The 17500-nt window shown below is 32.3% G+C and overlaps 1 protein-coding gene and 1 long non-coding RNA gene across 7 annotated transcripts in view; one reads left to right on the top strand and one right to left on the bottom strand.

Moving 5' to 3' along the window:
• Positions 1 to 10932, bottom strand: part of LOC105481877 (uncharacterized) — a 63144-nt gene extending 52212 nt beyond the window's left edge. For both annotated transcript variants that reach the window (XR_011625908.1, XR_003018062.2), the window contains exon 1: positions 10843 to 10932. This is a non-coding gene — a long non-coding RNA (uncharacterized lncRNA). The remainder of the gene's footprint in view (positions 1 to 10842) is intronic.
• Positions 1 to 17500, top strand: part of LOC105481879 (MAM domain containing glycosylphosphatidylinositol anchor 2) — an 859970-nt gene that overhangs the window by 828936 nt on the left and 13534 nt on the right. For 3 of the 5 annotated variants that reach the window (XM_011741671.3, XM_011741670.3, XM_071100223.1), the window contains 3 exons: positions 2168 to 2298; positions 11014 to 11119; positions 14761 to 16700. In XM_011741671.3, coding sequence (XP_011739973.2) covers positions 2168 to 2298; positions 11014 to 11119; positions 14761 to 14849 — 326 coding nt within the window. In that variant the 3' untranslated portion in view covers positions 14850 to 16700. Of the gene's footprint in view, positions 1 to 2167; positions 2299 to 11013; positions 11120 to 14760; positions 16701 to 17500 lie in introns of those variants that run through there. The other 2 variants (XR_011625905.1, XR_011625904.1) reach the window with 2 other exon arrangements.

The following is a 17500-nucleotide window of genomic DNA, read 5'->3' on the forward strand; positions in this document are numbered from 1 at the left end:
CTAAAGGAATCAGAGAAATGTTGTCCCTAGAAGCTCATCACTGCAAAAAACTGCTAAGGGATGCCTTTTGGGCCGTGGGTGCCAGATTGCAACTCAGATCTACAGGTAGAAATGTAAACCACCAGAAATGGGAATAAGTGGAAACTGAAATGCCATATTTCCTTTCTTCTTATAATTTATAGAAAATATATTCATATCTGGCTCTTAAAAATAGTACCGTAAGGTGAGGTTTACAATGTAAACAAAAGTAAAATATATTTGAGTAAAGAAATGAGGCAGATAAATGAATTATATGTTGTGTAAGGTTGTTACATTTGTGGAGATATAGAATCTGAAGTGAATAGGATAAGGTAATAGGGGAACATGTGAAGGGAGTTTGAATTACGATTTGTAAGTATGAAGAAGTAAAATATTGACTCTAATTAGACTCTGAAAAGTTATATATTGTTAACTCTAAAATAATCACTAATGCATAGTAAAAGGAGATATAGTTAAGAAGTCAGTAGACTACATAAATTGAAATCTTTTATTTTTTTATAAATCCTGAAAAAAATCTGTTCCTGGAAAAAAGGAATGGAAGGGGATAGGGAGAAGGAAAAACAGAAGAAAGAAATGCAAACCAACAAGATGGTTTATTTAAGTATAAACACATCAATAAAGTACATTAAACATAAGTAAACTAAGCATTGAATTTAAAATGACTAATAAAACAATGACATAAATATCATCAGTATTACACTGAGGGAAAGTCACCAAACACACAAAAATTATATACTGCCTAATTCCATTAATATGACACTCTATAAAAGAAATCATTAATTAGAGATAGAAGCCTGATCACTAGTTATCTAGCAAAGGTAGGGTGGCTGGCAAGATAAACTACAGAGGAAAGTGAGAGAATTGTTTGAGGAAGTGGAAATGTTCTGTATCTTGAACATTGATCAAGATACATTGATTGTATCTTGATCAAGTACTTACATTGTAGTAGACATTAGTCTAAGATTATTGGCGTATACACATAGTAATGAATGAATTTTATTGCATGTAAATTTTACCTCAATAAAGTTGATTTTTAAAATTATCTATTAAAATATTGATTGCCTAGTGATTAAGATGTAAGACTCTGAAACTCCCTGAGTTCAAATCCTGCTTGTGCTATGTTCTTACTGTATGACATAGAGCAAATTGTTTAACCCCTCTAAGTTTTCTCATCTATAATGTGGGGATAATAATAATAAATACTTCATAGGATTGTTGAGAGGATTAATTCCTCATCTGGAGTAAGTGTTCGAAATATATTTATTGTATTAATATCATTATCATCATTAATATCATTACTGTGTACAGCACATTAAACTGTTGAAAGAGATATCAAATGATGAGATAAAAGCTATCTTCATTTTATATTCCAATAACTATTTTAGAAGAAAAATGAGACGGGTAAAAATCAAACTGAAAAAATAAGATTCTAAATGATAATATAAGACGACAGAATTAGAGTCCAACTCTGAGCAAGTTAGTCAGTACATGATTACATGCTATATTCATTTCCTCTTGCTACTGTAACAAATAACAAATGGTCACCAACTTCATGACCTAAAACAACACAAATTTATTATCTTATTCTTGAGCATAGAAATCTACAGAAAGCATTCTGGGCCTAAAATCAAGATGTCATCAGAGCTGGCTTCTTCTGAAGCTCCAGGAGAGAAGCCCTTTCCTCTGTCTTTACTAGCTTCAAGAAGCTGCCAGTAGTCCTTGTGGCCCCTTCCTCCATCTTCGAAACCAGCCATGTAACATCTCTTTCTCTCTCATGGCCTTCCTTCCTGTATCAAATCTCCCTCGGCCTCTGTTTTATAAAGCTATATGTAATTGCATTTAGGACTCACCCTAATAATCTAGAATAATCTCCCCATTGCAAAATCCTTAAATCCCTTTTGCAGTATCCGGCAACATTCACATGTTCTAGGGAATTAGGACATGGTTACTTTTGGATCAAATGTCAAATGTCATAAGAGCAAAATAGGAAATGAGAGGAGAAGAGAGGACAAGACACTAGAGTGTTCTGTAAAATTTCAGTTTAAAAAGTTTACGAGTATTTGGTCAAGGAAAAACAAATTTGAGTTGAAAATGACTATGCAAAATAAAATTTTATTGTCATTTTTAGGCGTCTTAAATGTTTATCTACGTTTGAAAGGGCAAACAACAATAGAGAATCCACTGTGGTCTTCAAGTGGGAATAAAGGACAAAGATGGAATGAGGCTCATGTTAATATATATCCAATTACTTCATTTCAGGTAAGAATAGTAATTTTGGCTAATTAGTTGCTGTAAATGAGCATAACATTAAAGGTAGATCTTGAGGAAATATTAAAATATGAATATTCAGAAATCCCATGATATAAGCATCACAAAAATTATGATTAAGTTTTGCTTTAGTTCTAAAAGCTGCTTTATAAAGATAAATGCGCTTTTCCTTTATTCATTAATACTCATCAAGTAATTGGTTTGAATAATAGTTTATCAAAATTTAAATGATTTGCCTGGAAAAAATGTAATCCATTTCTATAAAACCACATGCTTATATTTTACTCCCTGAAAAAAAAATATATATATATATATATATATGTTTCTATAATAATGGAACTTGGTAATCAATTATCAATCTGTTTGAATTTTTCTTGATGAAGTTTTATGTACTCATAGCAAAAAGTTCCTTTTGATTTAATGCCATATCAGTAATTGATCACTGATTATTAAAATTAAGATGACTTTATTTTTCTTTGTTTCTATATAGAAAAGAAGTAAAACTTAGAGAGTTAGCTAAGAGAGTTACCAGTAAAAATACAGAAATTGTAAAGACTGCAACACTGGCCATTATACTTAGAGACAACAGATGATTAAGCTATTTCAATGGAGTTAATACAGTTTTTAATAATTTTAATGTGTATAAACATATATACATATATAAATATATATCTACATATCCAAATATTTTTATATTTTAAAAATATGGTAAAATATCTTCAAAGTCTATGACATATATCTTCTGCAGCTCTATGCCTTATTTCAAAAGAATTCAAATCTATTTCATGACACTGTATTTATAGCATTGAATGTTTCCTCTACTAGTGTGTTTTTTGGATGCATTTCATGGCATATGTTGTAAGGGTATAGAAAATCGTGCCAATTTTTAATTGGTGGAATGACCTTTTCTTGTAATCTAATCTATAAATTCTAATTGCTTTGGAGATTGCACTTCTAAATCAAACCAGGATGATAAAAATACATAGTCATTCACAATGATAAAGAATCAGAGAGTAAGACTAGCCAATTATCTACAGATATATAAAAGATTTATTCCCATATGATTCTGAAAAATAAAAGAATCATTTTGTTTCTATGAAGAACAATACAGTCGAATGAATGACAACATATCATCAAACTAAATTAAACTGTGAAGATAGGATTCCAAAGTATTACTGACAGAAGTAACTTTAATATTAAAATGTATATACTGATATTGTCATTAAAAAGCAAAATTTTTTCTAAAAAGTTGATATTATTCTAGATATACTTTCACTTCCCACATGACTGCCTCTCCAACACGAAATTCCAGCAAAGTTCACAATAAACAAAATACCAAGATCATAATATACCACACATTTTTTGAAAGTTTCCTCTGATTAAGCATCCTTGTTTTTTGTTGTTGTTATTGTTGTTGTTGTTGTTGTTGTTGTTTTTAAGAACTTTTCAGATATTGTACCATATTCTTCTTGTTTGCATTGTTTCCAGGAATAAATCTGTGGATAGCCTTAAATTTATTCTTCTGTATGTAATGTGATTTTTTTCTCTGGTTGCTTTTAAGATTTTCCTTATCATTCATTTTTATAAATTGTATTGTGATGTGCTTTGATATATTTTTCTTCCTTCTATATGTGCTTCGTGTTCATTAAATTTCTTGGATCTGTGGATTTATAGTTTTCATAAAATTTGAGGTTTTTCTCACTAATGTTTCTTCAGATACTTCTGCTAGTCCTCCTCTCCTTTGAAGATTTCAATCACACATAGATAAAATCGCTTGAAAGTGTCACACAAATCATTAAGGCATTTTCATTTTTTTCTATTTATGTTTAATTTGTGATAGTTTTTATTCTGTCTTCACATTCAACAATAGTTTCTTCCACAATGTCTAATTTACTTTTAGTTTTATTTGGTGTATTTTTCATCTAAGTCATTGGATTTTTCATCTCTGTAAGTTCAATTTGAATCTTTTTAGCAAATATTTGTATGTCTTTAGTTAATATTTTAAATGTATGCAATCCAGTTATCATAACCATTTTAAATTATCTGCTATTGCCAACATCTATATAAGTTCTTGGTTGGTTTCAGTTGACTGATTTTTCTTCTCATAATGGATCATTGTTTTCGTTATTTTTTTACAAGTCTGGTAATTTGACTGGGTACCAGACATTGTGACTGTTACCTTGATAGGTGCTGCATATTTTTGTATTCTTATAAATATTCTTGAGCTTTTTCAGGGAAGATAGTTAAGTCACTTCAAAACAGTTTCATTATTTTAGGTGTTGCTGTTAAAATTTGTCAGGTGAGACTAGAGTAATGTTTGATATAGGGCTAATTATTTCTCATGATGGAGGCAAGACTATTCTGAATCCTCCACCAAATGTCCCATGTATTACGAAATTTTTCCATGTGGTGGATGGGAGCAGTCACCATTCCCAGTCCTGTGAAGGCTGGGCACTGTTAACTCAAATTGATCCCTCTGGTTCTTTCCCAAGTATTGGGTAGATTCCTCATTTCATGTCCTGATCAGTACTCTGCTGAATACTCAAGGGGGACTCTCTGCAGTGCTCTGTTTCTCTCTCTCTTTTTCTCTGCCACTGTTTTTCTCTGGTATTCTGCCCTGAACATTCCAGCTTCCTTTGTTTTTTTGAACTCTCATCTCCTCAACTCAGATTTTCTACCAGGTTTCACCTTCTTTTCCCCTACTTGCACCATGGCCTATAAACTTTGTATTGGTCAAAAGAATTCACCTTATTTGACTCCCATTTCCCAGGGAACACACGTCTTCATTATCTGATATCTAGTATCCTTAACACTGTGGTTTCATATACTTGGCCCAGTTATTTGGTTGTTTAAAGTAGAAAGATAGCTCTTGTTCCTGTTACTCTATTTTTCTTGGAAACAAATGGAAAAATTTGTATTTGTAAATAGTTTGAATTGATGCATGTTTAAGCTATTTAAATTACCAATGGAAAATAAAGATAGATAAAATCATCTTTTTATTTTGATCTATGCTCTTTCATTTCCCAACATATTTCTAGGTCTATTGGCTAAGGACTCTATTTCATTAATCTTGATTGTTTAAGGAAACATGAAACACAACTAAATAATCCCGTGCCGCTTTTGTTGTTTTTGTCTTATTTCATTTTAGAGAAGATATGTTTTGAATTTTTTATACAAAGTATTTTTTTTACCCAAAAATCTTTTATAACTTGTCAAGCTTCTCAAAAATACTTTTTTTGGTGTGTAACATCTTCTAGGAACTCCTGATAACAACAATGATACCAATATATTACCATATAAATTAAGTTGTGAGAAGCTTTAATATTACTCAAATGTAACTTTCTGGCATTTGAGGATGTATTTACTTCAAGTGGAAGGCAAAACTTTTACCTCTTGAAATTTTAAATGGAATATAAGTGACTTTGAGTCTCTTTCACTAACATTTATGCTGTTTTATTTGTTTTGAGTTGCATGACTTTAAATTAATTTGATCCATAAATCCTTTACAAAATTACTTGGACAGTCCTTTGTTTGAGTGGGTCCAATTAGTTTGCTTAGTTGAAAATACAATTATTGTTTAGTACTTTTCAAGACAAGTAGAAGTTTTATTCTATTGAAATTTATGTTGGGTTCATTTACTAGAATTAACTTAGCATGATCAGTGCTTGGGATGAAAATATATTTTGCTACATTTGGAAAAATTAGGGCAACAATTCCAAAGAAACAAAATGGATATATTCTTATAATGTCAATTAATTTTGCATCCCATACCAAGGAAAATATTTAACCATCCCCTTTTAAAGTTTTACTTCTTTCATAGTATATTCCAAATATTTTCCAGGGGTAAAGTATATAAATAGATTATAAGACACAAAATGCTCCTTACATTTTCTTAGTTTAAGTGAAAGGGATTCTGGAAATCTCCTGCTCTTACTTATTCATTTTAAGACTTAGAAATAGGTTTTGACATAATTTTTGAGAAAATAAAGGTAGAAATGCTTAACACTGTAACAGGGACTGGAAAAGAGACTATACTGCTCTCCTTACATCATTCTGCCCTATGTTCCAACTAAGAATAATAATAAGCTAGAAAATATTGTCCTCATTAGCAGACATTACATGCTCATGTAGCATATCTGGCATTCTAAGCCACATTCCAGGGCAATTATATGGACACAATGGTGACTCCTGACTTAACCATTAAAAACATTTACCAATTGCAGCTCACAACTTGATGAATTTCTTTGTCTTTCCCAACAGTCGACTTTCATGTTATTATTTAACATTAGAAATTCTGATAGCTAATTGACATTTGTCTCACAAGTTGAACTGGCAGAGCACTGTGAAGTTAAACTCACCGTTCTGATTTGAGATGGTTTCCCCAGGGAAAAAGCCAAGGCTACCCACTAGGTCTATTATGTTGTCTCTCTTCAAATTTGTTTTGTAATGGTTGAGGATAGTTCAATTATTTGCTAAACCAGTAATAAAATAAAGATAATATTATTAATGCTAATGGTTATTTTAAAATATATTTATATCCTGAAGTTTTTCAAAGTGATATGTACTGTTGGTTTTCAAACTGCAGTCTTAGGGTTTTGCATTTGCCTTAGCAGTAATGATTAGAAGTGATTTGCCTTTTGTCAGGAAGAAGCTATGTTGTAAATATTTGCAAAAGTCACCATTAAAATGCATTTCAGAAATACTGAAGAGGAAACGAAAATGGTTTTATCTCTGTAATGTAATAGTAGTCAAAATAATGATGGAAAGTCATAAAAATATGACAATTTAACTTTTTAAACTAGAGTCTTAATTCTCAAAATAAATATAATTAATGTTTTTTGTTGTTGAGTAAAGATCACATCTTCTATGGCTAAACACATCATATTTTAATGGACTTATAATTTCTCATCTTTATATTCTACAAAATGCCAAGCAAAGATTTATTTTTAAAAATGCTTAAAAGTTTGTCTAAGGCACATCATTTAAATTTAATATCTACACTTTATATTTGTCTAATCTAACTCACACAAAAACAATGTCAAGTCAAACATGCTCTTTCTAGATCTTAGTCTAGGAGTCATTTATGAATCTGTTCGAATCTGTAAAATTTAGTTACAATAATTCAGAAATATAATCGTGGTCAAGAGCTCAGAGCATAAATAAAACAATGCAATAAATATTTCTTTGTGAAATTCAACCAGTTAAAAACTAATCTATATTTTCCTAATAGCAAAACTGTGGAAATCAAAAGGAAACAAACATGCTACACAGGACCTTTTTCTTTCTGTTCAAAAAGGACCCTGTGGAAGACTGCAAGTATTTCTCTGGCCTATTAAAATAGATTCATCATCACAAGATTACAAATAAATATTAAAAATATAAATTATGACTGTACTAAGAGTTTTATTCCTAGAAATTATTTTTATCATTCCAATAAATAACCACTAATTAGATTTATTTACACACAATGTCTAAAATTACTACTATACTTAAAGAAATTACCTTGCTTTATCAATGACAAAATGTAGTATCAATAACTGTAAATGTAACTGTAAATAATATATTTGCAAATCAGCCTACTTTTTTTTTTACTGTACCACTTCATTCATTCGGTATCACCAAGGGATGAAATATTCACATAAGGTAATGTTGTAGGTATAGGGAGCCCTGTGGACACATGACGCTTTGATTTTTGTTGATTTCTACTTTTGCTCTTCAGCAGAACACAAACTTACAGTCAACATATTGCCAGTAGGTAGGTGGCACACATATTAAATTACATTAGTCAATCTGCTTCCTGATGTTTACTACAGATGGTTTCCGACACATTCTCTCAATCTGACTACAAAGGGGTCTGTCTTTCACAATTTCACTGCTCTTGGACTTTTTTTTTTTAGCACAAGCCTAGGTCCAACCTTTTGATTTTGATCAAGCTGCACAGGGAGGCAGGAAGGCAGGATGAAAAAGAAAAGTAACAGAAAAAGGAGAATTGTTTAATCCTTTAAAGGCAGTAGCAGAAGAAGTGTTGAAATGCTTTGAGTAATGGCACAATCATTGTAATTAAACTATGACTTTCCCAGGACAGCAGCTTTGAAAAACTCAGAAATGACTTTGATGACATGTATGTTTTAGTTCTGATTTTTAAAGAAATCTCACCATTTTATATGACTCCTACCTGGAATTAACAAGAACTTACTAAGTAAAAGCAATTGTGTACTTTGAATAAGAAAAAGCGTAGGTATTTTCTTCAAACTTTTTACCTTTACATAGCTAAGATGGGAAATCCATGTACTGCCATTTTGTTTTGGCTTCAGTGATACAGAACACAGGGATGTTTTTCAAACATCCTTCCTAATAAATGGATTTTGACTTCAGCTTCATCTGTGTAAATTTTAAGTGCGAGCAGGTGCAGAGCATTTTAACCCACCTTTATTAGACTCTTCACCACATTTCACTTGCCCACATAAAGCACATGGGAATGCAAACCCCTTATCTTTGCTATGGCTACATTGTAAAACCTGTATTGCACTCTACAAACAGTATTTAATAGTAACTGTTGATTTACTCTAACATTGACTCTCTATCATGTAAGGACACATATCAAAGAGGGAAAATATACCCCAAGACTTAAAAATCTACCTTTTGGAAAAATGGAAATATTTTCTCACAGGTAGTTTGCTCATAGGGACACTTTATAGACCTTAAACAACAATGTGCTTGAAATGTAGTCACCTCAGCCTTGTTCATAATAGGAGATAATAGTTTTAATGTCTAACAATGACTATAGGGTACTGGTTAAATAAATTATATCCATAATGTGGAATATCCTGCACCTTAAAATGACTTCCCTTTCTCCATATTCAATTCTCTCAAATGTTTATACTTTTCATTTTTTTTCTAAATTCTTTAAAAGTCTTCTGAGACTTTTTAAAGCCACTTCCCAGTTACCTTTCCAGACACCATCCTATCTCAAATGGAAGTCATCAATTCCAAGCAGCCACAATAATACTTCTATCTGAGGACTGAGAATTTGCTAAACCGCTAACTTGGTTATAGTGTTTTATGTAATACACTTGTGCTGAAGTTTTCTGATGAGCCATGGTAGCTACAAAACCTTTTATCATTCGAAGGAACAAGCGTAATACATAAAACAGGAGAACCAAGCTAGCAGCTGCCATTTTGTTTTGGCTTCAGTGAAACAGACCATTTTAAATGTTTTTCAAAGAGATGGCTTTGGAGAATCTTTAAGAACATGCTTATCTTAACATAGATAAGCAGGAAACTCCATATTTATCATATTTATATATCAGTAAGAACTCACATTTTTCTCTGCTATCAAATCATGAAAATTATTCTTTGTTTATGAACTACATTTAAGTGAAGGACGGGGTCTCAATACAAAAGTTGGTAACTGATTCCCTCTGCTTACTACCTGGAAATTCCCTTTGATAAAATTATGAGAGCATATCAAAGACCATTGGGTCAATTTTCAAAAATAGCCTAAGTTCTCTCAAAATCATCGTAATTAAGCTACGGCTCTCCCAGGACAGCAGCTTTGAAAAGTTCAGAAATGACTCTGATTTGCCTTTGAGGAGATGTTTTCAAATAAAAACAAAAACAAAAACTTTGGCATTGATAAAAATAAACATTGTCAAATCTGTTGTGATGACATAAGTCTAGAAATGTTATTAATAATGTACATTACCAGATTGATGTTAGAAACAGCTTTTTATAAAACTATTCTTTGGAATGACCAAAGTAGATATTTTCTTTTAACATGTAAATATTTTTCTAGAACTATACACCCACCACTAAATGCAAGAATTGCCTTACAGCATCAAAAAGATTAAAAAGTTTTCCTGAAAGCAAGGAATAATTTGGGAGTCATAAAGAAAATTCTAAGAGTCTTGTTTCTGTAAAAATAAAATATATATATAAATTTGCTAATTGTGCTTCTATTGTCATTGTATTGAGTATTTAATAATAAAGGATTCTGATTGTACTCATTTATTCTTTCAATATTCATGCACTGAGCCTCAGTGACCACCATTGTTATAGCCACCATAAATTCAAAGGTATACCATGAGATATTCAACATAAATAGACTGATAAATATCTTCAAGTTTAAAAAATGGAATATCAGCAGTGAAACCATGGAGGTAAATTATAAAGTCAACATGGGAATATGACGAACATATTCAATCTGTTTGTGAGAAATCAATGTCAGAGATAGAAAAACTTTGGTCTGGGCTTCAATATACATATTACTGTTGTAAAGAATCCAGAATTGATTCATTCTTTAAAGTACTTCTAGAAAACTAACGTTACGAGTTATGTTCAGATAAAACCAGAAAATATCTATGTCAGAGAAAGACTTTTCAAATAAAACATTGTTTTCTTATCCTTAAAAATTAAAAGAGGATGTGTAGTCATTGTTTTTTTATTGTATTATTTGATTAAATTTAGTTTTGCTTTAAAATTGACACAGAGCTTTTGATGAGAAAAACTAATATAATGCAAGGAAGACTGAATTACCGGTTTTGGGATGAAAGTTTATGTTTTCTGCATGTTTTAATTCTGAAAGTCATCAAATCTAAAAGATGCCAGGATTACTGACAAGTTTACTTTTGTCTCCTTGATTTCTCAAAAGAAATTGATCTGCAAATCAAAGCTCCATATTTAGGTTTGTTTCATTCATATTTGTAGCTCATTTTTGAAGGTATCCGAGGTCCTGGAATAGAAGGTGACATTGCTATTGATGATGTATCAATTGCAGAAGGAGAATGTGCAAAACAAGACCTAGCAACTAAGAGTAAGTATCTTTGCTTGAGATTGGTTTGTTGTAACGTTAAAGTAATATTACTATTAGATTAACATTTAATTTAATTAATTTTAAAAAGTTATTTTTAGTTGGTTTATTTAAAAATTCTTATATCTAATACCCTAAAGTTTCTTCAGTTATTTTTAAAGTATTAAATTCAATTGCAGACATATTTGGCCTAAGATAAAATAGAAGTGAGATTTTGATTTAGATTTGTGTAAGGCAAGTACACTTTTATTTTTAAGATTTTAAAACTTTATTTCACATTACTTGTTTTAGACGATTTTAAAACTTTTATTAAAATATTTGATGAACCTGTATACGTAGCACATATTTATAATGTAAATTGTATTAGTCAATCTTCATACTGCTATAAAGAACTGCCCAAGACTGGGTAATTTATAAAGGAAAGAGATTTAATTGACTCACAGTTCAGCAAGGCTGGTCAACGCCTAAGGAAACTCACAATCATGGCAGAAGGTGAAGGGGAAGCAAAGTACCTTCTTCACAAGGCGGTAAGGAGAATTGCTGAGAGAAGGGGGAAGTGCCCCTTATAAAATCATCAGATTGGCTGGGCGCGGCGGCTCACCCCTGTAATCCCAGCACTTTGGGAGGCCGAGGTGGGCAGATCACGAGGTCAGGAGATGGAGACCATCCTGGCTAACACGGTGAAACCCCGTCTCTATTAAAAAATACAAAGAAAAAAATTAGCCAGGCGTGGTGCCGGCCCCTATAGTCCCAGCTACTCGGGAGTCTGAGGCATGAGAATGGCGTGAACCCGGGAGGCGGAGCTTGCAGTCAGCTGAGACCACGTAACTGCACTGTAGCCTGAGCGACAGAGCAAGATTCCGTCTCAAAATACATAAATAAATAAATAATAATAATAATAAAGTCATCAGATCTAGTGAAAACTCACTTTCATGAGAACAGTATGGGGGAACCGCCCCCATCATTCAATTACCTCCACCTGGTCTCTCCCTTGAAACGTGGGGATTATGGGGATTATATTTCAAGATGAGATTTGTGTGAGGACACAAGCCTTACCATGTCAGCATAGATGTTTTTATGCCTCCAGTTTGTGAATATAGTGAATATATGTCCTGACTTAGCCAATTTTTTTTTTTTTTTTTTTGAGACAGAGTTTTGCTCTCACTGCCCAGGCTGGAGTGCAACTGTGCAATCTCTGCTCACTCTGCAATCTCCGCCTCTCGGGTTCAAGTTATTTTTCTTCCCTCAGCCTCCTGAGTAGCTGGGATTACAGGCACGCGGCACCACACCCTGCTAATTTTTTGTATTTTTAGTAGAGACGGGATTTCACCATGTTGGCCAGGCTGGTCTTGAACTCCCAACCTCAGGTGATCCACCTGCCTCGGCCTCCCAAACTGCTGGGATTACAGGCGTGAGCCACCGCTCCTGGCCTTTTGCCAGCCATTTTAACAGATTCAGCATTGTAAAGAGCCTAAACACATATATCAAGTAATGAAGTAGCCCTAATATGGTCTAATCTCCTATCTGCACCAAAAGCTTGTTTAGTAATTTGATTTTCACTTTATACCCTCTTCTGAATATGACGGTTTAATGATATCTTTAATTTTATTTTTTCATCACAGGTCCATTTTATAATAGAGGAGATATAAATAAAACATGATAAATAATGCACAAAGATTTAGAAGTATGTGTTTAGCTGCTTCTTAAAATCCTCATCTCTGTATTTCACATTTGAAGCTATGAAATCTATAAAATCATTCCTGTTAAAAATGACTGCAATTGAAGGATTATCTTAGACTCATTTGGAATCTTTTATTTTGTGGTCATATATAGAGAAAGTAATCAAACTAAATTTACGCAAATTGCTCATCAATTATTTAGCACATACAAAAGCATGAAAATCTATCTTGTGTAAGTCTAGAGCAAATCAGAGTCTGTTAATTTTCTATATTTGGTGAGAAACTATATCAGTCTAGATGTTCAAAGTTAAATGTGTACAATTGTCCACTGATTACTCATATGAACTGAATTGACTCAATTCTTAAGTATTGTCAAAAGACAAAAACTAAGATTTTTATATAACAACGAGCCATTTTGCTCATAGTATCTTGTCATAAACTTAGTATTTCAAATAACATATTTAGTAAAAATTTATCTTTGTGTCTGTCTAGTTCTGCTTTAGAAAACCAGTATCTATACTCAAAAGAACAGTTTTTCTAATGCACAGGAAAACATGTATTCTCCTCAAAGGATAATAGTATTTCTTTTGAATTTCATAGTATGACTGAGTGGCAGTAACATTTTATTAAAGGCAGTTACCACTATATACAGAAATTTTACATTTTCATAATGTAAGCACAAATCTTATAAATAAATTCAATAAATTGAATTAAACTTTTCAAAGGAGGAAAGCAAAGGAAATTATTTACTCCCTAGTGCAGAAAGAAAGCATAACTGATAAAAGTAGCCTGTGAAAGTCCATAGGGACTTCATTACTGTACAAGTTCTATTACAATAGAACATTTTTATAATTAGATTTTTTCCTCTTAAACTAGCAAGTCCAAGAAATGTGCGGCAGTTTTAAATATGAAAATACCCCCTATATGTATTGGGGATATTTTTATTTAAACTCTATAAATTAGGGGAAATAAATAATCTTAATTGAACAAAAATAATCTATTTGGTATCAGAAAGTTTACTGTTACATTTGTGTCATTTAATTACCATTTATTAAGTTCATTTTGATGACTAGGATTTGATTGATTGATGATTATTAAATGAATATTATATTCTAAGTACAGACCAACCTGAAGGCTGAAAGCCTCTTCCTGATTCCTCAGGCTGCCAATTATTTCCAGGCGATAAATGGAACTATGGTCCACAGCATCCAGATATAAGATTGTATGTCTCCATTGTCAAACTCAACTCCACCCTAGATACAAGTCATTTTGTAACTTTAGCTAGGTTAATGAATTATACCTGTGTTATCCCTCCTCAGTGAGGCATGCACTCTAAGAGGTATCACCTGGACACCAGGTTTTAACAGAAATCCCAATTAAGTAGAACTTTCCAGGCTGATTGGTGGAAGGGATTTTTTAGTTAGAATGGACTTCATCATGCCTCTAAAAGTTAAAGAGAAAATGATTTGTATAATTTATAGATAATGGACTGATCTAAACATGGATAATCTACTAGTTGCAATAGTTAATTTCGGTACACATAATCATCCCTTTCTAATTTTCATTAAGATATTCTTTCAGTCTTCAAACTTATCCACTTCTGGAAGCTTGAAAAACAAAAATCTTACTTTGTGATTTCTGATAATTTTCTCCATGTTCCTGCTTTCCTAGGGCTAGCAGAACTCTCTAAGATTGAGCTCAACCACAAACCTCTGTGAATATCTCACGAACAAGTTTTCATAGCATATTATATCAATATAAAATCTGTAAATCTTTTTATCAAGTGCCTTACCATATATTCATTTTCCTTTTCACTTCCCTTAGCAATGAAGCTGATAAACAAAACAAAATAAAAATAAATATTTTCCATATACTTGTTTTATTATTCACCCAGGTTGTGTTAGTAGCTACGTGAAATGCTTATTCTTCTTTTTTTTTGTTTGCATTTATTTTCCTTATCTTTAGATTCCGTTGATGGTGCTGTTGGGATTTTGGTTCATATATGGCTTTTTCCCATTATCGTCCTCATCTCTATCTTAAGTCCTCGAAGGTGACCTTATCCTGGCAGAGGCTATAAAAGATTCACCAGGCACTGGCATGAAGAAAGAGTCTTTGTAAATGGACATTGAACAAACAAACTACCAAAGATTCCTCCACTGACTACTGACTCAAAAACAAAATAATAAAAACAAATTTTTTTAAGCACTGGGGATAAAAAGACATCATGGAAGTATAACTTATTCCAAACTAAACATAAAAGATATTCTTGACCTGAGTAGAGAAGAGACCTTCAGGTGCTTTTGTGGCTAAAAAAGATTACAGCGTCATCTGGTTGAACTCTGGAAAAAAAAAAAAAAAAAAACGAAAAAAAGAAAAAAAAAAAAGAGCTATAGAAATCCTTGTCAAAGCACAAAGTCATGGCTGGTTTTGTTTCAAATGAATAGTTTGCTTGTTACCATGGAAACCTAATGGCCTGCCAACAAAAACCTCACTGTAAACAGGGTACGTGAAGAGCTGGCATTTATTTTCCTTTCGAGAAGGTTTTCATAGAGAATTAAATAAATGTAGGCCCTTTTACCTTTGGCTGTTACCCTTCCTTGAAAATAACCCGAACTCAGAATTATTTAAAGCATTCATGTTTCTCCCCACCTTATCCCCATCCCACATTTATTATTATTATTTTTCTCCCATGGCTAAGCTAGATAACTGTATGCTGTCTCTTTTTGCATGCACTACTATCCAGGATGGTAAACCTGGGCTTACATATTACACAGGCTTATCGGAGTTTGCTTGCGGCCACTTGAACACCCAAACTACGTCATCTGTTCCAATGAAGAAACCAAACCACCATCTTTTATAAATTGCCATGGAAACCAAGTGCCTTCAATGAAACAAGCCTGAATAATTTTCAACTCAGAAGCTTGCACTGCTAAGAGTGGTTTGTGTAAAACTATTTTATAAACAAACTACAGAGCCTAAATGTGCAAATTACAGGCAAGACAACAAAGCCGCTTCTGAAGAAGAAAGGACCGAAGCTGCTGCGTAAGCCCATGCAGACAAGATATTTGTTGTTTAACCTCCTAGACAGCCATGGCCTTTCGGCTTATTGTCCATTAGAAAATTACTTCCATTGAGACCAGACATGGAGCAACACTGTTTTTCTTCCAGGTTATTAAATGGGTCAACCAGAGCAAAAGGTTATTAAGAATACTTAGTGCAGAAAGTGGTAGAACACAAAAGTGATTTTTTTTACTCTAACCTCCATTTGAAATGAAATTGGCCCTAGCTTTAGAGGGAACAAGAAAATGTTTGGGATTGCAGTGCATACTAACTCTACAGTGGAACTGGGCCTGAAAATTCTGGCTTTATTCTAAACTCTGAGGGTAATATGCCTCTGCCCTTTAGTCAGACTCTGTGCAAATTGTGAAATATTATTTTATTATTTTACCAAGATTAAAAAACACTTTTACAAAAAAACAAAAACCTGTAAAAATGATTTTGAGCTACCTGAGGACAAATCATATCTTTAACCAGCCAGTTTTCCAATGCATTGTAAATTTCACTTAAACCTGTTGGTTATGAAAATTTGAAGATCCTTTTCCTTAAATTATCTCAGCTTTTAACTTCATTTAAAAAGACTTTTGTCTAAGAAGAATATTATTATTATATGTTCTCTCAACACCCCAGGATTTAAAAAAACCTGCTTATGCAAGTAATTGGAATATAAGTATTAAATTATAACATTTGCGAGTATTAATATAAAAAGCACAACAAAATGTAGTGGAAAACGACAAAGCTTGATTTTTTAAAACAATTCTGTAGAAATGTTTGTGCAAATTCAGTAATTCAACTTAAAATATAATTTTACAGCTTATGTTCAATAAAGCCTCTTTCCAGGTAAGGTATGACAAGCAGTATGTGTGTTTGTTGAGAAATATTCACTTATCACTAAAATGAAATTAGTTATACAATTTATTGGTTACCATGGGATAAATCTTCAGTGTTCCACATACCTTAATGTCTGCAGAAAGAAATTTTAATAGGAACTCCCTGATGCACTCTCCTATATTTGTAATACATGCAAAAAGCAGTTAAACCTTTGAAAGTTAAATATGAAATATATATGAACCTGGAATTTAATGTCTATTTTCAGTCAGTTCAAAAGGGGACCAGTTTGAATATTTAGGTAATGATGGAATTGATCTGAACCAAGCCCTTTAAATTAAACATAATAAACAAATGAGTTTCATAACTTATTTGAATGAATTAGGCATATTAAAATTTTTTCAGAGTTTCACAGTAACCTAAACACTTTATCAGACCAAAGAGATTCAAGTACACGATATCTGGGGCATTTCTTTTACTTTTTACAAAATTTCTCTTCATCTTGACTTCCATTTTGTGGCAACTAGCCCCTTTTCTCCACTATCTCTTATCAGTAGATCACCCTTTTTAATTGATTTTCTGTACTTTCATTCATGATAGTAGCAATGAAAATGTTTGAGATCTAAAAGGAGACTCAACTCATTGCCTCTCCCTCCCTTGATCTTTAAATTGATTTGAGTGAGGCTTTTGCAAAAAAATAAGAATTAAATAAAAAAAGACTATTTTCAGAATATTTGAATATACATGTGTCCTTTTCCAGTAAACAATCAAATGTCCTATTATCCTAAGTAATCCTGCACAAAGAAACTACTGTAAGAAA

Source organism: Macaca nemestrina, chromosome 7, assembly GCF_043159975.1.
Source record: "Macaca nemestrina isolate mMacNem1 chromosome 7, mMacNem.hap1, whole genome shotgun sequence".
Classification (NCBI taxonomy): Eukaryota; Metazoa; Chordata; class Mammalia; order Primates; family Cercopithecidae; genus Macaca; species Macaca nemestrina.